This window comes from Mustela lutreola, chromosome 1, assembly GCF_030435805.1.
Source record: "Mustela lutreola isolate mMusLut2 chromosome 1, mMusLut2.pri, whole genome shotgun sequence".
In the NCBI taxonomy this organism is placed as follows: Eukaryota; Metazoa; Chordata; class Mammalia; order Carnivora; family Mustelidae; genus Mustela; species Mustela lutreola.
The window spans coordinates 152,758,994-152,786,691 of record NC_081290.1 but is presented as its reverse complement, the minus strand read 5'-3'; the positions used below and the strand labels follow the sequence as shown (position 1 = coordinate 152,786,691).

The window sequence follows — 27,698 nt, the reverse complement described above, 5'->3', positions numbered from 1 at the left end:
GCTCATTTCTGCCAAAACAACAAATTTGTCAAAGCCAAAGACTTTTAAAACTCCCTCAGGACAAAATACAATAAGTATGTATCTACAGTGTAAAGAGTTATCAACTTTAGAATGCTACACTCCACCGGACCTTTTAAAGATCACTAAGTCATGGATCTTCCCATCGTGTGAAGATTCTGAAATGCAGCAAGGCAGATTACAGTGAAAGTCAGGGAAACGGAGCAGGAAAGGTCAGGCTGTGAAGTAAGGGCATTTTGTTCAGTAATTTGTTCAGGTTGATGATCAGGGTAAGAAGATAAAAGCGGTTATGAAGCTAAGAACTACACAAAATATATTACTGCTGACAGAAATACAGACATGTTAGAGTAGGGAGGGCCTTTAGAAGTCAGCTAGATCTACACACGAACATACTCTGCTTTCTTTCGAAATAAGTACTGGCCAATGACTCAGGGTCTAGGTCTCAGTTAATTGAAGAGGCGCATGTTGAATAATTAAAAGTTTGCAACCATCAGGATGCCTGGGTGGCTCAGTCAGTTAAATGTCTGCCTTCAGCTCACTTCATGATCCCAGAGTCCTGGGATCAAGTCCCACATCAGTCTGCTTGCTCAGTGGAGCACCTGCTTCTCCCTCTGCCTACTGCTCCCCTGTCTGTACAGTCTAATAACTAAATAAAATCTTTATTTTAAAAAAATTGCAGGGGCGCCTGGGTGGCTCAGTGGGTTAAGCCGCTGCTTTCGGCTCGGGTCATGATCCCAGGGTCCTGGGATCGAGCCCCACATTGGGCTCTCTGCTCAGCAGGGAGCCTGCTTCCTTCTCTCTCTCTCTCTGCCTGCCTCTCTGCCTGCTTCTGATCTCTCTCTGTCAAATAAATAAATAAAATCTTTAAAAAAAAAAAATTGCAGCTATCTTATGATATAGAGATATGAGTAACTGTGACAGAAGAAAAAAAAAAAGCACACCAAAAGAAAGACCTCATGAAAGCAGGAGTCAGAGAACCTTTTCTATAAAAGGTCAAATGATAAATGCTTTAGGCCCTGAAGTTCATAAATCCCTGTCACAACCGCCCAGTTCTGGTATTATACTACATAAGCCGACACAGACAATAGATGAACCAGTAAGTATGCCTGTGTCTCAATAAAACTTTATTTATAAAAACAGGTGGTCGAAGCAAATTAAGAAAAGAGGGGAATTATCTCAACTCAGTGAAGAACACCTGCAAAAAACCAACACACACTTAACATCACACTTAACCCTGAAAGACTGAAGGCTTTTCCCCCTGAGATTTAGAATAGGCTAAAGATGTCCACTCTCACCACTCTTATTTAACATAGCAGTAGAAAATCTAACCACTGCAATAAGTTAAGGCAAAGAAATAAATGGCATACAGATTACAATTGTCTTTGTTTCTACGTGACATGGTGGTCTATGTAGAAAATTCTAAGTATTATGTACATACACACCTCCTAGTACTAGTAAGTGGGTTCAACAAGGTTAGAAGATAAAAGATGAACACATAAAAATCAACTGCATTTTTATATACTAACAGCAAACACATGGACACCAAAATGAAAGACATAATGCCATTTATAATCACTCCAAAAAAAACCTGAAAAATTAAGTATAAGCATAACAAATATGTACAAGATCTATACACTAAAAATTATGACACTTATAAAAGAAATCAAAGAAAACCTAAATAAATGCTCACAGATTAAAAGATTCAACACAGTAGAGACAATAACTCTTCCCAAATTGTCTTATAATTTTAGTAAAATTCCTATCAAATCCTAGCAAGATTTTTCTGTAAACATAGATAAGTTTATTCTGTGTGTGCATTTATTCTTTTTTATTGTGATAAAATACATGTAACATAAAATTTGCTATCTGGGCCATTTTTAAGTGTGTTGTTCAATAGTATTAAATACATTCATTCAATGTTCTGCAACCATCACCACCATCCATACCCATAACTCCTTTCACCTTCTCAGTGGGTTAAGCAACTGCCTTCAGCTCAGGTCATGATCCCAGAGTCCTGGGATCAAGCCCCACATTGGGCACCCTGCTCAGCGGGAAGCCTGCTTCTCCCTCTGTCTCCCAATCCCCTGCTTGTGTTCCCTCTCTCACTGTGTGTGTGTGTGTCTCTCTGTCAAATAAATAAATAAAATCTTTTTTTTTTTTTTAATGAAACTTTATGCCCATTAAACACCAACTCCCCATTCTCTCCTCCCCGCAGAGCCCCTGGCAACCACCATTCTGCCTTCTTGCTTTATGACTCTGACTACTCTAAGTGCCTATAGAAGTAGAATCATACAGTATTATAGACAGGTTTATTCTAGAATCTATATGGAAGGCACAGGCCTCAGAATGGCTAAAAACAATGTCAAAAAAGAATAAAGTGGGGAGGGCGACTCTGCCCAATATTAGGGCCTACTATAAAGCTACAGTAACCAAGATAGTGTGGTAGAGAGATGGACACATAGATCAATGGAAGAAAATAAGAATCCAGAAAGTAGACCCGCACAGATGTGTCCAATTGATTTATGACAAAGGTGCAGAAGCTAGTCAGTGGAGGAAGGATTTCAACAAATGGGTGCTTTAGCAACTGGATATCCATAGGCTTAAAAAAAATGAACTTCAAACTAAATCTCAAACTTTAGTATAGATGCTGCCAAAGTGAGCACTAAATCTCAAACTTTAAACACTTAAAATGGATTGTGGACTTAAATGTAAAATGTTAAACTATAAAACTTATGGGAAAAAATAGGAGAAATCTTTGGGATCAAGGCTAAGCAAAAAATTCTTAGACTTCACACAAAAAGCACAATCCATTAAAGAAAAAATGATAAATTAGATTTCAACGGTATTGAAAACTTTCACTCTGCAAAAGACCCTACTACAAAGATTTTTTTTAAAAAACCTACAATCAAGGAGAAAATATTTCCAAGCCATATATCTGACAAAGAATTAATATTTAGGGGCGCCTGGGTGGCTCAGTGGGTTGAGCCGCTGCCTTCGGCTCAGGTCATGATCTCAGGGTCCTGGGATCGAGTCCCGCATCGGGCTCTCTGCTCAGCAGGGAGTCCGCTTCCTCCTCTCTCTCTCTCTGCCTGCCTCTCTGCCTACTTGTGATCTCTGTCTGTCAAATAAATAAAATCTTTAAAAAAAAAAAAAAAGAATTAGTATTTAGAACATACAAAGAACTCACAAAACTGAACAGTAAGGAAACAAATAATTCAATTAGAAATGCCTAACGTTTTACCAAAGACATTTCATTGAAGAGGATATATAAATGACAGGAAAGCACATGAAGAGATGTTCAATATCATTAACAATAAGGGAAATAAAATTCAAGCCATGATGAGACATCACTACACACCTTATCAGAATAGCTAAAAATTAACAGTGACAACATCGAATACTGGAAAAGATGCAGAGACACTGGGAATGTAAAAATGGGATGGCTCTGTAAACATTTTGGCACTTTCTTATAAAACTAAACAAGCAACTACCATATGACCCAGCAATACACTCTTGGGCATTTATCCCAGAGAATGCAAACTATGTCCACATAAAAAACTGCACACACAAATCCATAGCAGATTTATTCATAACAGTCAAAAATTGGGAAGAATCCAGATATCTTTCAATGGGCGAATGGTTAAACAAAATATGGTATAACCATACCAAGGAATACTACCCTGCAGTAAAAGGGAACAAAGAATGAACTATGTAACACTTTCAATGATTCTCCAGGAAATTAGGTTGAGAAGAGCCAATTCCCCAAAAGGTTACATGCTGTATGATTCCATTTGTATAATTTCAATGGTGTAACAAAATTACAGAATTGGAGAACATATGAGAGGTGGCCAGGTGTTAGGAATGGGCTGGCAGTGGGGAAGGAGAGGGATGTGGCTATATATGGACAACACAGGGGTCCTTGTGCTGATAGAACTGTTCTGTACACTGACTCAATCACAGTCTATATCCTGGTTGTGATGTACAATAGATTTGCACAATGCTACTGCTAGGGAAACTAGGTGAAGGGTGTTAATTTTTATAACTGCGTGTAAATCTACAATTGTCTCAAAAAAAGAAATTTAATTTAAGGGCGCCTGGGTGGCTCAGTGGGTTAAAGCCTCTGCCTTTGGCTCAGGTCATGATCCCGGGGTCCTGGGATAAAGCCTCCCATCGGGCTCTCTGCTTGGCAGGGGGCATGCTTCCCTTCCTCTCTCTCTCTCTCTGCCTGCCTCTCTGCCTACCTGTGATCTTTGTCCATCAAATAAATAAAACCTTTTTTAAAAAAAAAAGGTATTTTTTTAATTTTTTATTTTTCATAAACATATATTTTTATCCCCATGAGTACAGGTCTGTGAATTGCCAGGTTTACACACTTCACAGCACTCACCATAGCATATACCCTCCCCAATGTCCATAACCCCACCCTCCTTCTCCCAACCCCCCTCCCCCCAGCAAACCTCAGTTTGTTTTGTGAGATTGAGAGTCACTTATGGTTTGTCTCCCTCCCAATCCCATCTTGTTTCATTTATTCTTCTCCTACCCCCTCAATCCCCCATGTTGCATCTCCACTTCCTCATATCAGGGAGATCATATGATAGTTGCCTTTCTCCGCTTATTTCGCTAAGCATGATACCCTCTAGTTCCATCCACATCGTCACAAATGGCAAGATTTCATTTCTTTTGATGGCTGCATAGTATTCCATTGTGTATATATACCACATCTTCTTTTTTTTTTTAATTTTTAATTTTTTATTTTTTATCAACATATATTTTTATCTCCAGGGGTACAGGTCTGTGAATCACCAGGTTCACACACTTCACAGCACTCACCAAAGCACATATCCTCCCCAATGTCCATAATTCCACCTTCCTTCTCCCAACCCCCCTCCCCCTAGCAACCCTCAGTTTGTCCTGTGAGATTAAGAGTCATTTATGGTTTGTCTCCCTCCAATTCCCATCTTGTTTCATTTATTCTTCTCCTACCCCCTTAACCCCCATGTTGCATCACCACTTCCTCATATCAGGGAGATCATATGATAGTTGTCTTTCTCCGCTTATTTCGCTAAGCATGATACGCTCTAGTTCCATCCACATCGTCACAAATGGCAAGATTTCATTTCTTTTGATGGCTGCATAGTATTCCATTGTGTATATATACCACATCTTCTTGATCCATTCATCTGTTGATGGACATCTAGGTTCTTTCCATAGTTTGGCTATTGTGGACATTGTTGCTGTAAACATTCAGGTGCACGTGCCCCTTCGGATCACTGCGTTTGAATCTTTAGGGCAAATACCCAGTAGTGCAACCACTGGGTCATAAGGTAGCTCTATTTTCAACATTTTGAGGAACCTCCGAGCTGTTTTCCAGAGTGGTTGCACCAGCTTGCATTCCCACCAACAGTGTAGGAGGGTTCCCCTTTCTCTACATCCTCGCCAGTATCTGTCATTTCCTGACTTGTTAATTTTAGCCATTCTGACTGGTGTGAGGTGATATCTCATTGTGGTTTTGATTTGTATTCCCCTGATGCCGAGTGATATGGAGCACTTTTTCATGTGTCTGTTGGCCATCTGGATGTCTTCTTTGCAGAAATGTCTGTTCATGTCCTCTGCCCATTTCTTGATTGGATTATTTGTTCTTTGGGTGTTGAGTTTGCTAAGTTCTTTATAGATTTTGGACACTAGACCTTTATCTGATATGTTGTTTGCAAATATCTTCTCCCATTCTGTCACTTGTCTTTTGGTTTTGTTAACTGTTTCCTTTGCTGTGCAAAAGCTTTTGATCTTGATGAAATCCCAATAGTTCATTTTTGCCCTTGCTTCCCTTGCCTTTGGTGATGTTCCTAAGAAGATGTTGCTGCGGCTGAGGTCAAAGAGGTTGTTGCCTGTGTTCTCCTCAAGGATTTTGATGGATTCCTTTCTCACATTGAGGTCTTTCATCCATTTTTAGTCTATTTTTGTGTGTGGTGTAAGGAAATGGTCCAATTTCATTTTTCTGCATGTGGCTGTCCAATTTTCCCAACACCATTTATTGAAGAGGCTGTCTTTTTTCCATTGGACATTCTTTCCTGCTCTGTTGAAGATTAGTTGACCATAGAGTTGAGGGTCTATTTCTGGGCTCTCTATTCTGTTCCATTGATCTATGTGTCTGTTTTTGTGCCAGTACCATGCTGTCTTGATGATGACAGCTTTGTAACAGAGCTTGAAGTCCGGAATTGTGATGCCACCAACTTTGGCTTTCTTTTTCAATATTCCTTTGGCTATTCAAGATCTTTTCTGATTCCATATAAATTTTAGGATTATTTGTTCCATTTCTTTGAAAAAGATGGATGGTACTTTGATAGAAATTGCATTAAATGTGTAGATTGCTTTAGGTAGCATAGACATTTTCACAATTTTATTCTTCCAATCCAAGAGCATGGAACATTTTTCCATTTCTTTGTGTCTTCCTCAATTTCTTTCATGAGTACTTTATAGTTTTCTGAGTATAGATTCTTTGCCTCTTTGGTTAGGTTTAGTCCTAGGTATCTTGTGGTTTTGGGTGCAATTGTAAATGGGATTAACTCCTTAATTTCTCTTTCTTCTGTCTTGTTGTTGGTGTAGAGAAATGCAACTGATTTCTGTGCATTGATTTTATATCCTGACACTTTACTGAATTCCTGTACAAGTTCTAGCAGTTTAAAAAAAAAAAGATATTTAATTTAAAAAATTTTAAACAGACTGGAGGCTTCCAGCAATTCCTGGCAAACTAAAAGGTGCAGTTGAGATGAGCAAGAGGCAAGGACAGACCATGAGTATAGCACCAGAAGTTCTGTGACTACATGTGGGGGCACCCTGGAACAGGAGAGGGCTAGGAACAGCTGGTGAGGGTTTGGTAGAGCCATGGAAGTGGGAACAATTTGTCCTGTGAATCCCTGTGAGCCCCTTCTTCCCTCCCCCACCCAGTGTTTAGGTCAGTGTTTAAGAGGGAGAAATAGGGAAGGGCCCCAGGTAAATGATGATACCCAGACAAACCAGGGACCAGATAAGCTCTGAAGGCCGGCTGCTGTCAGCTCTGACTGTTCCCTATTCCCACTGCCAACAGTAAGGAGCACAAGTACCCACAGCTGCTCAGCCCATCTTCCAGGACTGGCTGCCCAAGCTGAGACTGGGGAAAGTCTAGAAAAGATGAACTCACAGTCGGTTACAACTAGAAATAGGAGGACTGCCAACTGGGAAAAAGACCAGAACAAGGAGTCTTTACAGCTTGGGGTTTCACAACTAAACATTATAAGAAGAGTGACTTGATACCTTTATAGATGTAAAAGAAGGCATGACATCCATGAAACAACAGGATCTTGATTTTTATAAAAAAGACTCAAGAGGAGATCTGAAAAGTGAAGAAATGTAATCATTGCCATTAAGAACTTAATAGAAAGTCTCCACAGCAGAATGAAAAAAACAGCAAAATTAGAGATTAAGGCTAAAGAATTCTTCCAGAATAGAAGATGAAATGATAAAGAGATAGAAAGTTTAAAAGAAAAAACTCATACAGAACAGCTCTAGATTTACGACCATCTAACAAATCAAAGTTTATAAAGGAGAAATAGAGGTAATGATGAGGAGCCAATGTTAAAGAAAGAACATCTAAGAATTTCTTAGAACCAAAAAAAAAAAAAAAAAAAAAAGACATGGGCTTCAGAATGAAAGGGTTACCAAGTGCTAAGCTGTATAATAATGCAGAAAATTTTTAGAGCCTCAAAATATAGAAAACAATCCCAAAAGTTATCGGAAAAGAAAAATATTATTAACAAGCAAGAATCTGATCTAAAGCAGACTTCTCATCAACCTCTCTAGAAACAAGAACTTCTAGGGCTGAAAATCAAAACAAAATGGGACTTTGAATGGAGATTTCTGTACCTAGACAAATTTGCATTCAAATGTGAAGATGAAACAAAGGCATTTTTCAGATATAAAAACTTCCAGACAGAAAGTTACCATCCTAGATCCTCTCTTAAAGAGACAACCACAAACTATATTTCATAAAAAGAAAAATGCTATGAAGTATGAAGAACAAAAACAAGCAAACTTTGTTGTATCTTCTTTATGTTTTTTGTTGTATCTTCTTTATTGAATTATATTTACTTTATGTCTTTCACTAATTGATCACTTACTACAGCAATGGATGTTTCTGTTGAAAAGTTATTCACAATTATCAAGTTTGCCATCCATAAGAGTTTAGGGAGGAATGTACACTGGAGAGAAATAAAATTGTGACAACATTTAAAATATTGAAGGACTCTTAGATTATGGTTGGTTTCCTTTGATCCACAGATAACAAATAAACAAATGTCAACCTAGAAGTCAAACTTTAAACTGCTGGTGACTATGGATGACCTTGTTCTTTGCTTCTTGCATTTTTTAGTTTCCTTTTATGCATATGTTAACTTTAAAAAATCAAAATTTTTAAAACCTAAAAAAAAAGGTCAATTGGGAAACATTCTATACAGATAGTATGTAGGGTTGCCATTAGTTTTTTCTGGGCAATTGGTTCATTCACTCATTCATTTATTCACTCAACACTTACTATTCACCTAGAATTCAAGAAACTCTACCCTAGACCCTGAAAGGAACACAAGGAGGATCCAAACCTAGATTCAGCTCCTAAAGGACTCGCAATTTCATGGCAATGACAACCATGAGCACAAGTAATTATGAAGCAAAACGTATTACGAGAAGATATAAATAAAACACAAAATTGCAGAGATAGTAATGATTGCTTTTGAACTCAGGAATCATGTAAAATTGGTGCATATGCTGATAAGTAAACTTCAACAATCCCCAATGAAATGACTTCTCTGCTATCAAGGTAAGTTTACTATATTATTAATGACTTCTGATCAGCAGTAAGGGAGACTAAATGTTTCAAAATGTTACACCTACCCTGCCAAAGCAAAGCACAGAGTTTCACAATAATCCAGCAACTTTGATGCTTGTTCATACTAACACAGTGAGAATTATTCAGATAATGTGAGGTTTTTACCATTGTTTTAGTTTGATTGTTACATCACTGTTGTTACAGCTACACTTTGCCACAATGAGCTACATTAAATACTGATACAACGAAAATTCATTAGATTTAAGAGTCGTTTTTCATCTTAAAAGATAAATTAGAATGTGCCCCTAATTGCAGCACTGCTACTTAAAAAAAAAAAAAAAAAAAAAAAAAAATGGGCTGCAGGCCAAATCTGGCCCACAGGCCTATTTTGCCAAACTCTGGTTTACAGCAAAGGTGCTAAAACTTTTTAGTCCAGTTCATCAAATTTAAGTGGGTCAAACAGACCTCTGTGTCCTCAGAACAAACAATACCATAACTAGCCTGCCAAGCTGTACCTAGAAACCAATCCAAATGTCCTGGCAAGCATCAAAGACTCACAGGATGTTTATATTTCATGGATATGATGCTTACCATCTGCCTACCTGACCCTCTGACATCCCCCCCGCTAAAATATACATCATCACAGAAGCTACATTCTTTTCATTTTCCTTTCTGATCCAAACTCCCTACCTTAGAACAACTTCAAGGCACTGCATAACTTAACACAAACTTTATCCCCTTTGGCTAGATTTTACAAGGAAGGTATTCATAAGTCATTACCATACATATGACGCATACCATGATTACTAAACATATCTATAGTACTACTGGAGCCAAACACTTACTAACTGATACAAAGTTTGCCTTTGTTTTGTTTTGTTCTAATAAACTAGAGTACATATATACCATGGGATATTATGCAGCCATTAAAAACAACATATAAATTTTTAGCAAACTAGGGATAGAGAGGAACTTCTTCCACCTGATAAAAGAATACAGGGGCATCTGGGTGGGTTGAGCCTCTGCCTTTGGCTCAGGTCATGGTCTCAGGGCACTGGGATCAAGCCCTGCATCAGGCTCTCTGCTCAGTGGGGAGCCTGCTTCCTCCTCTCTCTCTCTCCCTCTCTCTCTCTCTCTCTCTCTGCCTGCCACTCTGCCTACTTGTGATCTCTCTCTGTCAAATAAATAAATAAAATCTTAAAAAAAAAGTACCAAAAAAACCCCTATAGCTAATATGATAATTAATGGTGAGAAACTAGATGCTTTTCCATTAAAATCAGAACAAAGCAAGGATGTCCCCTCTCACTACTCCTAATCAACATCATACTTAGAAGTACTAACTAATGTGATAAGAAAAAGAAAACCTGGGATACAGTTTGTGAAGAAAGAAATAAAACTATCTTTGTTCACAGATGACATGACTGTCTATGCAGAAAATCCCAAAGAATTAACAAACAAACTTCCAGAACAGCTAAGTGATTACAGGAAGGTTATACAAGGATACAAGGTTATACAAGGATACAAGGTTAATATACAAAAGTTAACTGTTTCCTCACATGCCAGTGATGACCAACTAGAATTTGAAATTAAAAAAAAAAAAAAAATTTACTTTAGTGCCAAAAGAAAGGAAATACTGAGATAAATCCAAACAAATCTAACCAAATATGTATACAATCTATATGAGGAAAATTTTAAAAATTCTGATGAAAGGAAATTTTAAAAAGCTAAGTAAATGGAGAGTTATTCCATGTGCATGGGTAAGAAGACTCAATACTGTCAAGTTGTTAGGTCTTTCCAGCTTGATCTATAGATTCAACACAATCTCTATCAAACTCCCATTAAGTTATTTTGTGGATATTGACAAACTGATTCTAAAGTTTATACAAAGAGGGGAGGGAAAAAGGCCAGAGTTGCCAACACAATTAAAGAACAAAGCTAGAGGAGTGAAACTACCCAACTTCAAGAATTATCATAAAGCTATTCTAATCAAAACAGTATGGTATCATCCCAAATGATACCAAAGGAATAGACAAATGGACCAATGAAAATGAACAGAGATCCCAGAAATAGACACACACAAACATAGTCAACTAATGTCTGACAAAGACACAAAGGCCATGCAATGGAGAAAAACAGTCTTTTTAACAAATGGTACTGAAACAGTTGGACACTCATGTGCAAAAAATATAATTTTTAAAAATTTAATCTAGACCCAGATCTTACATCTCTCACAAAAACTAGTTCAAAATTTAAAATGCAAACCTACAGCTCTTGGATGGTTGAGTTGTTAAGTACCTGCCTTTGGCTCAGTGTCCTCGGATCAAGCCCTGCATTGGGCTCCCTGCTCAGCAGGAAGTCTGCTTCTCCCTCTCCCACTCCCCCTGCTTGTGTTTCCTCTCTCACTGTCTCTCTCTCTGTCAAATAAATAAAATCTTTAAAAAACTAAATAAATAAAAAATAAAATGCAAACCTATAAAACTTTCACAAAGTAAAACAGGAGAAAATTTGGGTGATCTTAGGTTTGGCAATGATTTTTTAGATGCTTCACTAAAGTTCAATCCACAGAAGAAAAAACTGGTAAATTGAACTTCATTAAAATTAAAAATGTCTGCTCTACAAAAGATACTGTCAAAAGCGTAAGAAACCAAGCCACAGATTGGGAGAAAATATTTGCAAAAGACACCTGATAAAGGACTGCTATACCAAATATATGAAGAATTCTAAAACTCAACAATAAGAAAATTATCCAATTTAAAAATGAACCAAAGTCAAGAATGGACATTTCACCAAAGAAGATATACAAATGGTAAATAAGCATATGAAAAGATGTTCATCATCATATGTCATTAGGGAAGTTCAAAATAAAATAAGGCAGCACTATATACCTACTAAAATGGCTAAAATCCAAAATACTGAAACACCAAATGCTGACAAGGATGTAAAGTAACAGGAACTCCCATTCACTGGTGGTAAGAATACAAAATGGAATAAGCAGTTTGAATACAGTTTGGCAGTTTCTATAAAATGAAACATACTCATACCACATGATTCAAGAATCATGCTTCTTGGTATTTACCCAGAGAAGCTAAAAACATGTCCACATAAAATTTGTAGTAGTAGTCTTATTCATATTTATTCATAATTACTGAAACTTGGAAGCAACCAAGATACTCTTTAGTAGGTAAATGGCTAACCAAATTGTAGTACACTCATACAAGGGAATATTATTCAGCACTGAAAAGAAATGAGCTATGAAGACAGGGAGGAACCCTCAATGCGTACTGCTAAGAAGAAGCCAATCTGAAAGGATACATACTCTGTGATTCCATATATATGACATTTTTGGAAAAGCAAAACTATGAAGGCAGTAAAAAGATAAGTGGTTGCCAGGGGTTCAGTAGGGAGAGAAAAATAGGCAAAATGCAGGGGACTTTAAGAGCAGTAAGACTATTTTGTATGATACTCTAATGATAGGATACACATCATTATAGATTGGTCAAACACACAGAATACAAAAAATAAATAATGAACCCTAATGTAAAGTATGGGCTTTGGTTAATAATAGAGTACCAATACTGGCTCATCGACAGCAAATGTACCACACTACTGCTAAATGTTAATACAAGAAACCTGGGGTGAGGGAGCATGTATATATGGGAACCCTCTGGACTTCCCACTCCGTTTTCCTACAAACCTAAAACTGCTCAAGGAAATAAAGTCCATTAATTTTTTAAAATACAATATTTTGAGATGTACCAACTACTTGCAGGTATTTCCACAATGTACTAATAAGTGAGAAGAGTAAGATTCAGAGAATATAGGCTGATCCACTTTTATAATACCCCGACAATGTTTTGGACACTGGTTACTTAGAAAGTTGGGAGAAGAAAATAAAAATAATTAAAAACATACTGACCAATCCAACTTTGAGCAAAAATATAAATAAAAATCTGAGATTTAAGTAGTAAAGGCACTGGGGCAAGAAGAAGCCATCTCATTTAGATTGCTTGGCCTCACCACCAGCCCACTCTGTGGGAAGAGCCCAGTACCAGATTCACTGGGTAGATTGAGACTACTACTAACTTGAGACTCAGGGAAGAGACTGCTTGTTTCCTTTCTAATTAATGTAATGTGACCATTTGGAGATAACAGTAGAGAATCCTCTTTTAAAAAAAAAAAAAAAGATTTTTTTATTTATTTGACAGAGATCACAAGTAGGCAGAGAGGCAGGGAAAGAGAGAGGGGTCAGCAGGCTCCCCGCTGAGCAGAGAGCCCAATGCAGGGCTAGATCCCAGGCTCCTGAGACCATGACCTGAGACAAAGGCAGAGGCTTTAAAAATTATATCAACTTTACCAACCATCCTGCAAGTTCCAAAGCAAACATATCCATAAAATGAAGCCTAGACCTCAGCTTTTTAAAGAATCTCCTTATCCTGAGAAAGAAAAAAACTGTCAGGTTTTTCATGAACCAAAATAGTTCAGTCCTAAGTTCCAGCATTATATGAATAGAAATCTCTTGGTTCATTTCTTGCCCCTGGAAATTCATATTGAAATTTATACAGCTTATTCCTTAAATCGGGTGTGTGTTGCCCCAAAAGGACTGCAGGGTGACACAATCTTATTTGCCCCAACTCCTAATTTTCATCAGAAAATAATTATTCCTTTCTATTCCATTTAACGAAATAAATCCACAGAGCTTCATAGTATGAGCATAATGCTGAAGAAAAAGAAAAAAGTGTTGTTTTTCAGTTTCTTAAAATAAAAAGTTGTCTGCAAGGGGCTCCTCAAACCTTTTTTACATTCGGAGGCAGTTGGGTGCAGTTTCTACTCTTGGAGGTATGCGGTCTCCCAGCAACCTGCCTCTGGTTGTCAGGGAGAGCCCCCGCCTAAGCTCCGGTTGTTATCAGGCCTGCTGCAGTCCTCGGTGGGGGCAGCGGGGAGCTCTGTGAGGAGCTTCTTCAAGCCAGTGCACACATCTCGGTGTGCAAGGAATGCTAAGTGGTTAGCTAGGAACTCTGGAGACCAGCAGGAGTTGCTGCAGAGGGCTGACTGCTGGATGACGTAGCTCTTTAGGAATTGGCTCTTAAGAAGAGATAAGGAAATAGAGGTTTTCAGCAATGCAGTGTTTTCTCTGGGGCTCTATTTGACAGCTGGCTACTCGATTCTGCAAACTCTAACATGGTTTTCTTTTCATCTGCTAACTACAGTACATTCAGGATTTTTTACTTTAGCTTTCATTTTCTCCAGCTGGAAAGCTATGAATTTCCTCACAGTATTTCATTTTCATGACTCTTGCCTTTTGGGTAAAATCTCTTAAAATATCATTTTGTTGTTGTTGTTGTTAGTTAGCCAAAGAATAAGTTCCGGTCTCATGTGAACAATGCTTTTTAATTTTTCACACTGCATTTGACTTAAGCCAAGTATAAATTACCTAACAGCAAACTACAAATAAAAATAATCAAAGGTAAAATACGAAAAAGTTACAGAAGAAAATTCAACACTAATGTTATTACTTTGCCATGGTAACATTTTCAAAAGAATTCATTTTCTATACATGCTCCGGGAAGACATTCAATGTTTCCCAATTTTATCCTTCATTTTTAAAAAATGTAATGATAATATATTCATTGGAACATATTGTAACTCTGCATTTCTTCCAGTTTCACTATTACCAGTCTTTCCTACATTATAATGCAAATTTAATACACTTATTCAACAACAAGCTAGTGGATCAGAAATATACCCTGCTGAGAAACACTGTAGATAACCCTCACACAAAATCATACAAAAGCCCTACAGAAATATAAGGGACCATGTTTCTCTTTATGAAGGACAATAACCTTATTTGACCTTTTATAAGAGACCAAGCTTACAGAAGAGATCCCAGCTAACCCAGAGGATATGCTGGTCTTGGGTCAAGGTAAAGTCAAGCATCTGGCATTGTTAAAAAATAAAACAAGACATTTGGCTCAAAATGGAATCACTTAGGTGGAGACCTACATCACCAAACCAAGACTTAACTTGGGTACAGTTTTGGCTCTCCCAGAAATGAAATTCTAAACCAGTCAGTCCATCAGTAATTGCCTGATCAACACCAGTTAAGTAGTCTGCCATTACAAGGACATATCCTTGTAATAACCAATGTGCTTTTTACCTAATCTAACTTCCTTGTTGCCATTCCCTTCACCTATAAAAGTCCTTCATTTTTGTACAAGCTTCTTGGAGCTCCTTTCTGTCTGTTAGATTGGATGCTGCCCAATTCAAGTCAACTTTGGCTCAAAGAAACTCAAAAAAATGTAATGTGCCTCAGTTTACCTTTTAACAGGATCCTGAATCAAAGTCATCAAGTATCTATGTCACCAAAAAGGAAGGGCACTTTGGTGGGACATCCAGGAGAAAGACACCAGAAAACCAAGCAGCAGCTTAGCCATCGTAACCAAGACCCTTGGCCCATGCCAGCAGGGCACCATACCCAGACTGAGCTCAGGAACCACCAGGGAGAAGAAGAGCAATCCCTGACCTCCAAAGAGACTAAAAGGGTTTCAACTTTCACCTCCCTGAGAAGACACAATAAAAGTGCATAACGAGGCCCCAGAGCTATCACTCCACATCAAACTCTTAAGAGCAAAGCTGAAACCACCCCCACAAGGTAGCATGGAAGGGGAAGAACTGAGCTGAGCCTTGGAAGATCCGAGAAGATTTAGATGGGCTGTGAGAAAGAAAGCAAACGTCCTAGAAGGAAGGAACAAAGAGTAGAGTCGGGGTGGGGGGCGGGCAGCGGTGGCGTACAGAGATCAGGAACACCGAGGTTAGCAGCAAGGTAGAGGAAGTTTCTAACTCCAGAATGAAGAGTGTCATCATGTTAGCTAGGGTGCAACAGAAGTTACTCAAATCAAACGGCTGCAAGCTATCAGTAGAAGGGAGGAGAAGGGAAGGACAAAAGCAGGGAAGGAACGGGTTCTGTTTTTGAAAACTGGCAGTTCCTGCCAAGGAGATGAGCTAGGTAGGTGAGCCTGATAGCCCCATGCATGAGCCAGCTGGAGTGGGCTGGGAGCTGAGGACTTGTGCAGAAGCCCCCACGCTGTCCTGAGTCACCTTTAGCTCATTATAATACTAGGATCTCCTTCTATGAGTGGAGCTTCCTGCCATTTTTTGAGCAATGTGTGCACTAGCATGTTGACATGCTAGGCATGAGCAACTGAACCAAGGGCCTAAGAACAGAAGAAGTGTAAATTCCTTAATGCATATGCAAGCTCCCTGCTCCCACCCTCAAACACAGAATAAAAGCTTCCTGGGCTAACCCCATGGGGAGGCAGTGCTTTGAGAGCTATCTCCTTGTCTCCTTGCTTAGAGTTCTTCGCGTTCAACACTTCCTTGGGTTGTGTTCAATTTGATGCACCCGAGTTCACGCCGATTTGATGCACAATCACAACACCGATCACTACAGTCACCATTATTTCCCAAGCAGTGATAGTACAAAATTTAAGGTTTAAACAGATGTTTGATAGTGGTGGTCACAGCAGACTGAGGAGAATGAAGGCAGAGACCAAGCGAAGTGTGATGGTTCTTTTATGTGTCAGTTTGACTGAGCTAATGGATGCCCAGATGGCTGGTAAAACCTTATTTCAGGGTGTGCCTGTGAAGGTACTTCTGGATGAGATTAGCATTGGAATGGGTACACTGGGTAAAAACGATGATGCCCATCAGGTTGGGGAGACCCCATCCAATCTGATCAGATTAGAACAAAAAGGTAGGAAAAGGGTGAATGTGCTCTCTCTGCTTGAAATGGGGCTTCCATCTTCTAATGCCCTCGGACCTTAAGACTTGGGACTAGGACTTACACCACTGGCTCCCCCAGTTCTCAGAACTTCAGATCTAGACTAGAACCACATCACCAGCTATCCTGGGCCTCCAGCTTACAGAGGGCAGATCCTGGACTTCTCAGCTTCCATTACCATGTGAGCCAATCCCTCATAATGAATTTCCATAATATATCTATATAGACATATAGATATATAGATATCCCACTGCTTATGTTTCTCTGGAGAACCCTCACTAAGAGAAGACAAGGAACAATCAAGACTTATTGGAAGAGGGACATATTAAATACAAAGCCAGGTTCAGAAATGAATACACCTAAGGTTTGGGGGACTTGAGGGTATAGCAGTGCCATTGACTGAAATGGAGAAATTAAAATACGTACCCAATGTTTTGAAGGCAAAATGGTAAGTCTGATTTTAGAAGTTTAGAACCATTCTAAACTTCCATACTTCACATCCTAGAAGTTCATGGGAAAATGGAAATGGAAAAGCAGAACTCTTGCAAGATGAGATCCAGAAGTCAGGAGCCCTCCGCAGGCCAGAGCGGCTGGAAAGAAGCTGGCCATGAAAAGAGGAGTAGAAAGAGCAAAGCAGCAGTAAAAGGAGGGAAGTGAAGTGGGCGATGCCAGCAAATGCCAATTCTGCTTATTCAAAGATAAGACCTTTGTCAGGTATCACCAACCTCTTACTAACTCTTAGCTTAGATACAAGTTTAAAAAAAGGAGCCACTAAATCATGACAAACCCAGGCCCAGCTGAAGTCTGCTGTAACAAAATCTCTGGGAAGCCTGGTAGAAACTCAGTTCTGTGAAGCCAAGCCTAGACTGATGCTCTGAACTCAGGAAAGAGAAACAGCAAGTAAAAAAAACTGCCATCGTGTAACAGGGTAGATGGGACACTCAAGTATGGCCAACTCCTCATCACATACATTTCCATTTGGCTGCAGAAATTCTGTCCAGCTAATAAAGTTTTCTGGTATGGGAGGAAAATCCTTTAACATTTTGGAAACCAGCAAACATTGACAATCCCAAGGCCCCAAAACCCTACCCTTCCTGTCTTCCTCAGTACACTGTTCTCTCCATTTTGCATTCAGACATTAATTGACTACCTACTATGTGCCATTATACATAATATGTGGATGTCTATTACATACGCTAGTGCTCATAGGGGTCCACTTCTCAGAGCTCACAACCTAAGATGCTACAGTCATTCCGCAAGTATTTACTGTCAGCCTGCTGTGTTTCGGGTGGCAGGAGAAGGCATCTGACCATCTACCAAGGCAGCAGGGGTGATGGTTGGCAAGACACTGGGGTCTATGAAGGGGCAGACCAAGCCCAGCAAAGAGGCTCCTCTCTGGTTCTTGCTAAGGGCATGGAGCCCACTGGCTCTCTTGGGGCCCATGTCACAGCCTGGTGTCTCCTCATCCAAACAGCTTCCCATTTCTCACCTCAGCTGTCCTCACTCTCCTCCCTCCCCCAGCTGAAGTAGGGACTCACTGCCACCCCGATCCTGAAAGAAGCAGGCCAGGGTCCCCCATAGGCTGTACTGAGCAGGACACCTCTTTCCCAACCACTGCGGCAGATTCCTAGCAAGTCCCTGCTTAGAGATTTAAAGATGAGGAGATCCTCATCATTCATCCTGGCCAACAGAAAAGTTTACTACCAGTGACAAAAGTAACTGAGAAGAAAGTCTGAAATCAGTCCAGATCTATTACTATTAGTGAAAAACCAATTTTGAATATATACCTCAGGGACAAAAGATCAGCTATGTTAGCTTCTCTGTATCACAATGGCTAGAAAAGGTCAAACAAAAAGACCACCTTCAACCAGCATTAGTCATACTTTCCCCAATATCCACAAACCATAAATGAGTGCCTGATGTTGGTAGTATCCTCCGTGAAATACTACAGACTAAAAGATAAAACAGTATCAACCATAGCCAGCCCCTCCCTTCAAGGAGTAAAGGATGGCCCCTCCCTCTGGACAGCCACATTTCAAGGGAGCTCCCCTTCATATGAGGAGACAAGACAGATTTAATAACCTGGGTAGCAGCACGACATCTAAGTAACAATGAAAAATCCAAAAGGAGGATTCATGAAACCGTATATCATTACTTGTCCAGAAGAAAAGAAAGGGATTGGGGCCCATGCATGGTTCAGCTGGTTAAGCATCTGCCTTCGACTCAGGTCATGATCCCAGGATCCTGGAATCAAGCCTGCATCATGCTCAATGGGGAGCCTGCTTCCCCCTCTCCTCCAGCTTGTGTTCTCTCTGTGTCAAATAAATAAAATCTTTAAAAAAGAAAGAAAGAAAGAGAGGAAGGAAGGAAGGAAGGAAGGAAGGAAGGGGAGGGGAAGGAGGGAAGGAAAGAAAAGAAAGGAAAAAAGAGAAAGAAAGAAAAGGGAAGAGAAGAGGATCAGTTAGGTTGGAGAAAAAAGGGATGCATTTATAGGAGAAACAGAATCCAGTCAGGGCAAGTTTTGAGGATGAGGTATGATAAGGATCTATGAAAGGGGCGCCTGAGTGGCTAAGTGGGTTAAAGTCTCTGCCTTCAGCTCAGGTCATGGTCTCAGGGTCCTGGGATCGAGCCCCGCATCAGGCTCTCTGCTCAGCAGGGAGCCTGCTTCCCTTCCTCTCTGTCTGCCTCTCTGCCTACTTGTGATCTCGATCTCTCTCTCTCTGTCTCTCTCTCTCTCTGTGTCAAATAAATAAATAAAATTTTTTTTTAAAAAAAGAATATATGGAAAATAGTATTTTACCTAAGCAGGCATTTAACAGACATGTAATGAATGACTAAATGAAAACACTGGCATGTGGAACCCACTTGGGTAGAATCACATGAGCAATTCCAGACACAAAACACTGAAACACATGTTAGTCAGAGGGTGGGATTCTGTAAGGGCACAGCAGGAAGAAAGGCTGGGAAGGTAAGGACCAGATCATGGGAGGTATGGAATACCCTTATCCTAGGGACTTCAGGGAAACACTGAGAGTTCTGAAACAGAGGATAAAATAAAGAGCTTGAAACAAGATGCAAAGAGGAGAAATAATAGTTCCGTGTCCTCCAATTTAGAAATTAATCACACATTGGGGAAAATTTTTCTAAAAGGAAAATTGTTTTCTATCATTTTCTTTTCAAAATCTATGTACATCACTCAAAATAAAAGAAACACACATAATGCCTTCTACATAATAGTGGAAGGAATTTGTCCCCAAAGATCTTTTCTTTGTATAAATGATGCCACCACAATTGATGCTTCAATAAAAATGAATATTTATGAAATGTAAAATGACTTGGATTAACTTATTCCAATTTCACCCTCTAAATTTAGATTTTTTAAATCACGCCAAAATGTAGATTTTGATTACAAAAGCAAGTTGGGGAAGAAAAAAAGACTTACTTGACAAGAAAAAGAGAGCAAAATTTAAAAAAGAATAAGAACTTGAAATAGGGATGACAAAAGTGATAGAAAGGTGGTCAATTAAACTAAAAACCTCAGAAAGAGATCATCCTCAGAGCAGAGTTATTTAACTCAATAATGCAGTCATGTGACAAGAATCATGAAGGAAAGTCTCCCACTTGTGTGTCCCATCCACCTTTGGCAACCCGCACAGCCCTCTCCCCAACTATTAGCTTCTTAGCTAACCTTTCAAAGTTTCTTTGTGCATACATCTTATTATTTTCCTCCCTGTTCACACAAAAATTAGCATACCATATTAACACTGTTCCGACCCTGCCTTTTTCACGTAACACTATATCTTGGCAATCTCTCCACACCCATTCATATAGGTTTTTCCACGTTCTTTTTTACAGCTGCATATTCCATTGTGAGGACGAACCACGATTTATTTAACTAGCCCCTATTGATAGGTATTTGGGTCGTTTCCAATCTTCGGTTACTGCAAACAAAGCTGCAGTGAATAACCTGGGATAGTCATCATTTGGCATGCGTGCAAGTGTATCTGTAGGATAAATTCCCAGAATTGAATTCCTGGGTCAAAAGGTATATGCATATATTGCCAAATTGCCTTCCGTAAGAGGGGAGCCAATTTACACTCTTGCCAGCAATGTACAAGAGTGCCTTTTTCCTTAAGGATTTACCAACAGAATGTACCATCAAAGTTCTGGATTTTTGCCAATCTGAAAAATGAAAAATGGTGTTTGCATCCTCCTCATTATGAGTGAGGTTGAGCACCCCTTTATATGTTTAAGAGCCATTGTACTTGCTTTTCTGTAAACTAACTGTTCATAACCTTGCCTATTTTTCTAACGGATGTTGGTGATTTCTTATTAATTTCTAGGAGCTTCTTACGTATTAGGCAGAATAGTCCTTCACTTGTAAGTTGCAAATATTTACCCCAGTCTGCCTTTTGATTTTGCTTACGGTAATCTTTGCCATGAGAAGATTTTTACTTTGATGTGATCTAATTTATCAGTTTTTTTAAGTCTTCTGATTTTAAAGATTATTATAAAGATTATTTCCTTTAGATTATAAAGGAAATCTCCCTTTATCACACTTGAATTGGTTCATTTTCACATGTAACTAAATGAAAAAAACAGTAGAGTACAGTAGTTAAAATCACAAACTCTAGAGCCAGACAGCCCCCATTCATGTCCCAGCTCCATGACTTATTAGCTATATGACCTTGGATAAGTCACCAAACCCATAAGGGCTTCATTTTCCACATCAATAAAGGGGGTTAATAATAATTACTAACCCAGGGGGTTACTATGAGGATTAAATATCTCAGTAAATGTAAAGTAGTTACTAGAGTGCCTGATATACAGTACACACCCAATCAGTATGAGCTATTATCATCAAATGTCTGTTTGGGAAATTATTGATTTACGATGTAAACTACAGATCCAACTTTTTTTTTTTTTTTCCTTATGGCTATCCAGTTTTCCCATAGCTATTTATTATTGAATGGTCCATCTTTTCCCCACTGATTTGAGATATCACCTTTATGATATACTATATTTCCATACATATTTAAGAATTTCTGATCTTTCTATCCTATCCCATGGATCTATTCGTGGACCAGTATCACAGTGATCAAGTTATGAAGCTTCACTTTTACTGTGTGGTAGGGCCAGCTGCCCCTCTTTGCTCTTCTTTGACGTCACCATAACTCTTTCTCTTTTCTTTCCATATGATTTTTTTTTTTTTAATTAGTGTGCCTGGCTCTAGAATAAAACAAAAAAATATTAGTACTTTTATTAAAACCATGTTACCTTAATAAATTAACTTACAGGGAGAACTGATATAAGTTTTCTGTTCACTCCTTCTATCCAAGAACTTGGTATGTCTTTACAATTTGTGCAAATCTTCTTTTGTGTCTTTCAGTAGCATTTGGAAGTTTTTTTCACATAGGTCTTGCATATTTCTTGCCAAGTTAATACATAAATTTTAACTTTTTTCATTGCTGTTATAAACGGGGTGTGTTCCTTCATTATATTTTCTAACAAGTTATTTGCATAGAGGAAAGCTACTGGTTGTTGTCTAGTAAGTTGATACCTTACTATTAATTCTCTTAGATTCTCCAGGTATATAATGTCCTGATCTACAAACTAGTGGCAATTTTACATTCTCTTTTCCAATTTGTACATCTCTAATTGCCTTCTCCTATCTAACTACATTAACTACCACTTACAAAACAACGTTAAATAACAACCAATCACCCAGAGTAGGCCTAGTCATGCTTTGATCCACTTTAAGCAGCCTTGGAAAAGCTTCACATAAAAGAAGTTTGAAGGTGTGAATCTTCTTGAATCTTAGTAAAAATCTACTAAGACACAAGTTATAAAAAGATGAAAATTTTCTCAACACCAAAAAATAATAATCCAATTTTAAACGGGCACAAGACAGGAACAACATTTCTCCAAGAAGACATACAGATTGCCAAGAGACACATGAAAAGATGCTCAACATCCCTCATCATCAGGAAGTGCAAATCAAAACCACAATGAGATACTACCTCATACCTGCTGGAATGGCTAAACACAAAAACAACACAAGCGTTAGTGAAGATGTGGAGAAAAAGGAACCCTCATGTATGCCTATGGGAATGCAAAGTGGTGCAGCCACTGTGGTAAACAGTATGCCTCTGACTCTCGATATTGGCACAGGTCATGATCTCAGGGTTGTGAGTAGCAGAAGTGGCCTGTGAAATTGTCTGAACATGATGCTTTGAGAGGAGGCAACTCTTTGATGACTTCATTTCTTCTAGAAAAATCATTCTGTTATTTCCAAAACAGAATGGGATCTTTCTTGTATCAATCTGGGTCAATTATATTTGCCTAAAAATTATCTATTCCATCCAAATTTTCAAATTTATTTTCGAAGAGTTAAATAGTCTCTTATGATTCCTTAAGTTTTCTACTTCTATTACTCCCCCTTCTCAGTTCTTATTTTGTGTATTTGTATTTTATTCCTTTTTTATTAGATAGCTACAATGTATAAATTTCATTATTACAGCACAATTATTTTTCAAGAAGCCACTTTGGGGATTACCCATATTGTTCTATTGTTTTTCTATTTATATTTAAAGTTCTTAAAAGAGTACACCAGGAGCAGGTGTTCTACATCTCTTCCCCTCTCCAGATAAAAAAAACCACAAGTAATAGTGAACACTATCTAAGACTATAAGCCCAGGAAATCAGAGATTAAATATGAGCTGTCAATGTTATCTTGAATGATATCACCAAATCCCAAACACCTGATCAAAAAAGCAGATTTGCAATATTTCCAAAATGCAAGAAAATAAAAATTTTTAAGGTGCCACTCGAGTAAAATAAAAACTGGGCTTTTACAGGAATTAATTCACTGGAAATAAGATTAGTTCTAACTATAATAAACTTACATTTCAACAGCATGGGTTTTCACTATAAGATTTTCATTATAAGCCTTCCACCTCCTGCCTATCTCTAGCAATTAATTGCCCACCAATTCAGTTCAACAAGCATGAATTCCACTCTTCCTTCAGTCCCAAAGTTCTATGAGTATTGGTTTATAGACAGGCACAGAAACAGAGAGAGACCACCTCCACATACAAGAACAGGCAAACTATGCATGCCCTGCCAGCCAGACAGTGCTGTCCAGGACTGCCCATGAACCTGAACACAGTGCGCTTCAAAGGAGCCAGTCCAGTCCAAGTTTAGTTGTGACCAATCACCCAGAACAGGACTATTCATCTTTTCATTCACTACAGGTAGCCTGGGAGAAATTAAACATTACAGAAATTTGAAGGATTGAATCTTACCCTCTCACAAAGTTGAAATCTACTATTAGGCCATAGTTTATAAAAGGGTGTAAGTTTCCTTAGGAGTACCAAAAAAAAAGGTCGGATTAAAGCTACCATGATTAACTCCTCACACCAAAAGTATTGGTAATAGAGCACAAAGAGCTTAGTACTGGGCTGAAGCAAAGACACTAAATAGGGCTTATCTTCTAAGATCAAAAGGTGATGCTTCTGTCACAGAACTTTTGAAAGTCCGGGTATGATTAACAACAGGCAGAGATAATGAGGAGAAGTGAAGGGCTGCTAAACAGATTGGAGGCTGGGACAGAGAGGAATTTGACTTTCAAAACAGTACTATTAAGTCCATAAGCTTCAAGCGTACAGCCACTAAAACTTACCAAGGAGGTGAAAATCCCCATTTCTGGGGCCAGTCAGAACCTTCACCAACCTACCAGGGGAAGAGTTATACCAGGAGTGGGGATTGGAAAGGCCACAATCTAAAACTGAAATATTTGGGGAGGAAAAGAGTTACAACAGCTGAGCAATAAGGACATATGCATTGCATATGCATATGCATTGTAGGCTTGGCCCTCCACCAAAAAAAAAAATCAGCTTACTGGTCCAGATACAGAGATGTATGTATGACTGTATAAAAAGAGCCTGGAAGAGAACCAAACCCCGAGGTTTGCCATTAGAGTTACCAGGTGGATGTGACAAATAAATCATTGGTTCATTTCTGCCATGTTGGTTAATCTTTTACCAAAAATGTCATTTATGTATCAGGTAAGTGATGGGGAAGACTTTGATTGAGATTAAGCAAAACTACATTTTGGTCAAAGTTGATCTTGAACCAGTTTGCAAATCTGATCAAGATTTTTGTGTTCATTTGTTGTTTTTTAGATGTCTGGGAGGGCATATCAAAGAGAATGTGGTGTGTAAAGAAGTTTAGTACAAGCTGGGGGTGTTCGGCAATGAAAAAGCACTGACTCTAAGTATCCGATTATGAATACTGATTTGTAAAAGAGAATTTATTTTTAAGCTTAAAACTCATTCTCTGAATTTGAATCAAAAATAAACTTTTAGGGCTGCCCTGAGTTGGAGCTGAAGTGGAGGGGGGACACAGGACGCAAAACTGCTAATGTAGATGGAGGAACAAGTTACAGAGTCCGTTTCCAAACTGCCCCACATCCAAAAAACTTCTACCTTTTCCAAACTCATGCTGATAACCCAGTATTGTGTATGATATTTTCACCTCACTATGACCTCCTCCTATCACTCAATAATTCTTTAAGGGAAAGAAAAACAGAATTCCTAGGAATTTTTAAATGCAGGATTTATCTTGGCATTGAGCCATATGTAAAAGACTAATCACCGTTTAATCCTCCAACAGCTCCAAAGCAATGGTGTACAAACTATGGAGTACATTAGAATCACCCAGAGGGTTTGTTTAAAACACCAATTGTAGGGACCACGCTTTGAGAAGCACTGCACCAAGATAACGGCAATGGTCCCTTGGTTGGTGGACCTGGGCTGTCTGTGAACTGCTACAGGTCTACGACAGATATTGAGGCTTAAGCTTTATCCAAATGACTTTTAGAGTAGTTTAACATTACTGGGCGCCCAACCATGTGATGATTTTTCTGGCATTTCTTTTTTTCTTTTTTTTTTTTTTACTGTATTTTCCAAAAGAGTTGGTATGAGATTAGAAAATCATTTTTAAGTTTGAAAAGCACAACTCTACAGCGGACACCTCCGACTACTGATACACACCGGCAGACCCGCGAGCACTGGGCCAGGGACACCCTGCCAATTGGGAGAAACCGGGAACTCAGGGAGGAGGATAGTGGAAGCCTGAGGATAATTCTTCCAACTGGTACAGTGGTCTGAGATACAATTCCAAAACTGCAGTTTTTATCGTTCTGCATCACTGCATTGCTTCCAGTGACAACACAACACGGCACCATCGCGGCAAGCGGCCAGTATCCCAGCCGATCGTACCCCAGAAAAAGAAAAGGGAGGCACAGAAGCCGGCACTGAGGGCACACACACCTGTGAGAAAGAGCGGAAATCGGGTCAGCACTTTTCCTACCCAAAGATTGGAGCCGCCGATGTATTTGCACTCTAGGTGACTTACATCAACATACTAGATCCCATCAAAGGGCTCAGTGCTGTTTTAGGGGGTAACAAGGCAAACAAAGAAGAAGCTACGACCCACCCGCCCCGGTCGGAGCCTCTCCGCGCCTGCGCAGACCCCAGCCTAAGGAGCCACCCGAGTCGAGTCCTCAGCTCTCTTCCGGGCGGGCCGAGGACGCGCAGCCGCCGGGCTATGACGCGCATGCGCCGCGACGATACCCTTGTCTTCTGCGCGTGCCCGCGTCCTTACCCGCAACGGGGATCGGCTCCTTCCGGCCAGGCAGGGCCTCCTGCGGGCTGACGATCTTAGAGGCGGAGTCGCCCATTCTCGAGCCGGGAAAGAGGCTGTGGAAGAGGTGGCTAGACCTCCTGGCGGCTGAGAGCATGGGCGGGCCGCTGGCCGACGGGCCGCCGAACGGAACGGCGCGGTCGTGAGCGGAGCCGCCGCTGCAGAGTGGGCAGCGGGACCGGCGTGCACTGGGCCGCGCTGCGGGCGGAGTCCGCTGAGGCCGCGTGCGCTGCGGGCTGTGGCCGCTGCCGCCCGGGAACAGAGGTTACCCAAGGCTTGGGCCAGACCGGCAGTGACTGAGGGCGTGTTCTCACCCCTGGGTGGGAGGGGAGACGGCGGGGGTGCCTGGTCCGAGGAGGCAACAGAGAGTATTTCTGGTTTGGCTTTGGTGCAAAGTTTCCAGGCAGAGAACAGGTACACTAATTGCGATACGAAGTACATGCAGCGGCAGAGGCCAGTAATACTAATGCCTAGCCTTTGATTTTAAAGTTCGTTCCCTCCTTAAAAACCTTAGCAGTTGTTCAGTGTGTCCAATAAGGTATAAGACAACCTAATCTACAGGCAGCTAGAAGGTGTATGTATTGACACGAGCCATTATAATGATAAATTATTAAAAAGATGAGTATCCAAAATAAAAACTAAGCACAACTTGCCAAAAGCTCAGAATACGGACGATAATTCAAAATAATGTCTGATGTGTATGTACACACATACAAATACACTGCTAAACCCATTTTGCAGGGGGGAAAATAGAGAAGGCACTAACACCACTATTAATTATATGAATTTAATCGTGCTGTTGGATCAGCCTTGTTTCTCTAATCATGGGAGATAACATTTGTTCCTGTGACAAATTTTCAACCAGAAAAATAAGGTGGGTAGGGCCAGATGGGTGACTTGGGAGTTCCATATGTGAAATTTTGGTTTCACACAAATGTTCTGCTCGAATGGGCAAATAGTCTCGTGAGGGAAGGAATTTAAGATTAGCACCCACAGAAATGAAGAGTTTGACCGGACCTCTCCCCCATGAGTGAGTTACCCTTTTGTTTTAATGTGGTCTGGACTATAAGAGAAGGACAGGAAGGTGGCTCTACTATATTGTAGAATATGGTCAGACATGTAACATTAAGTGTAAAGTTTTTATTTAAGATTTTTATTTTTATTTTAGATTTCCTCTGGCAATTTGCCTCGGTTTTTACTTTTGATTTATTTGTTTTTGCTATGAGATTATGCAGTATAGTTTCTATAGGCCTCTCCTGAGAGCACCCCAAGGTGTCCCTTCTACGCTTGGTCACTGCTAAGTGCTTGAAAAAATTAGATCGCTCTTCTGCCGGAGGAAAC

At 39.6% G+C, this 27,698-nt stretch overlaps 1 protein-coding gene across 5 annotated transcripts in view; it reads right to left on the bottom strand.

Annotated features, from left to right (window-relative positions):
• MSRA (methionine sulfoxide reductase A) overlaps positions 1–26,642 on the bottom strand; it is a 432,124-nt gene extending 405,482 nt beyond the window's left edge. For 2 of the 5 annotated variants that reach the window (XM_059177067.1, XM_059177086.1), the window contains exon 1: positions 26,319–26,638. In XM_059177067.1, the coding sequence (XP_059033050.1) occupies positions 26,319–26,454 (136 nt within the window). In that variant the 5' untranslated portion in view covers positions 26,455–26,638. Of the gene's footprint in view, positions 1–24,333; positions 24,433–26,318 lie in introns of all 5 variants that reach the window. The other 3 variants (XM_059177079.1, XM_059177058.1, XM_059177111.1) reach the window with 3 other exon arrangements.
• Between the last annotated feature and the right edge of the window lie 1,056 nt (positions 26,643–27,698).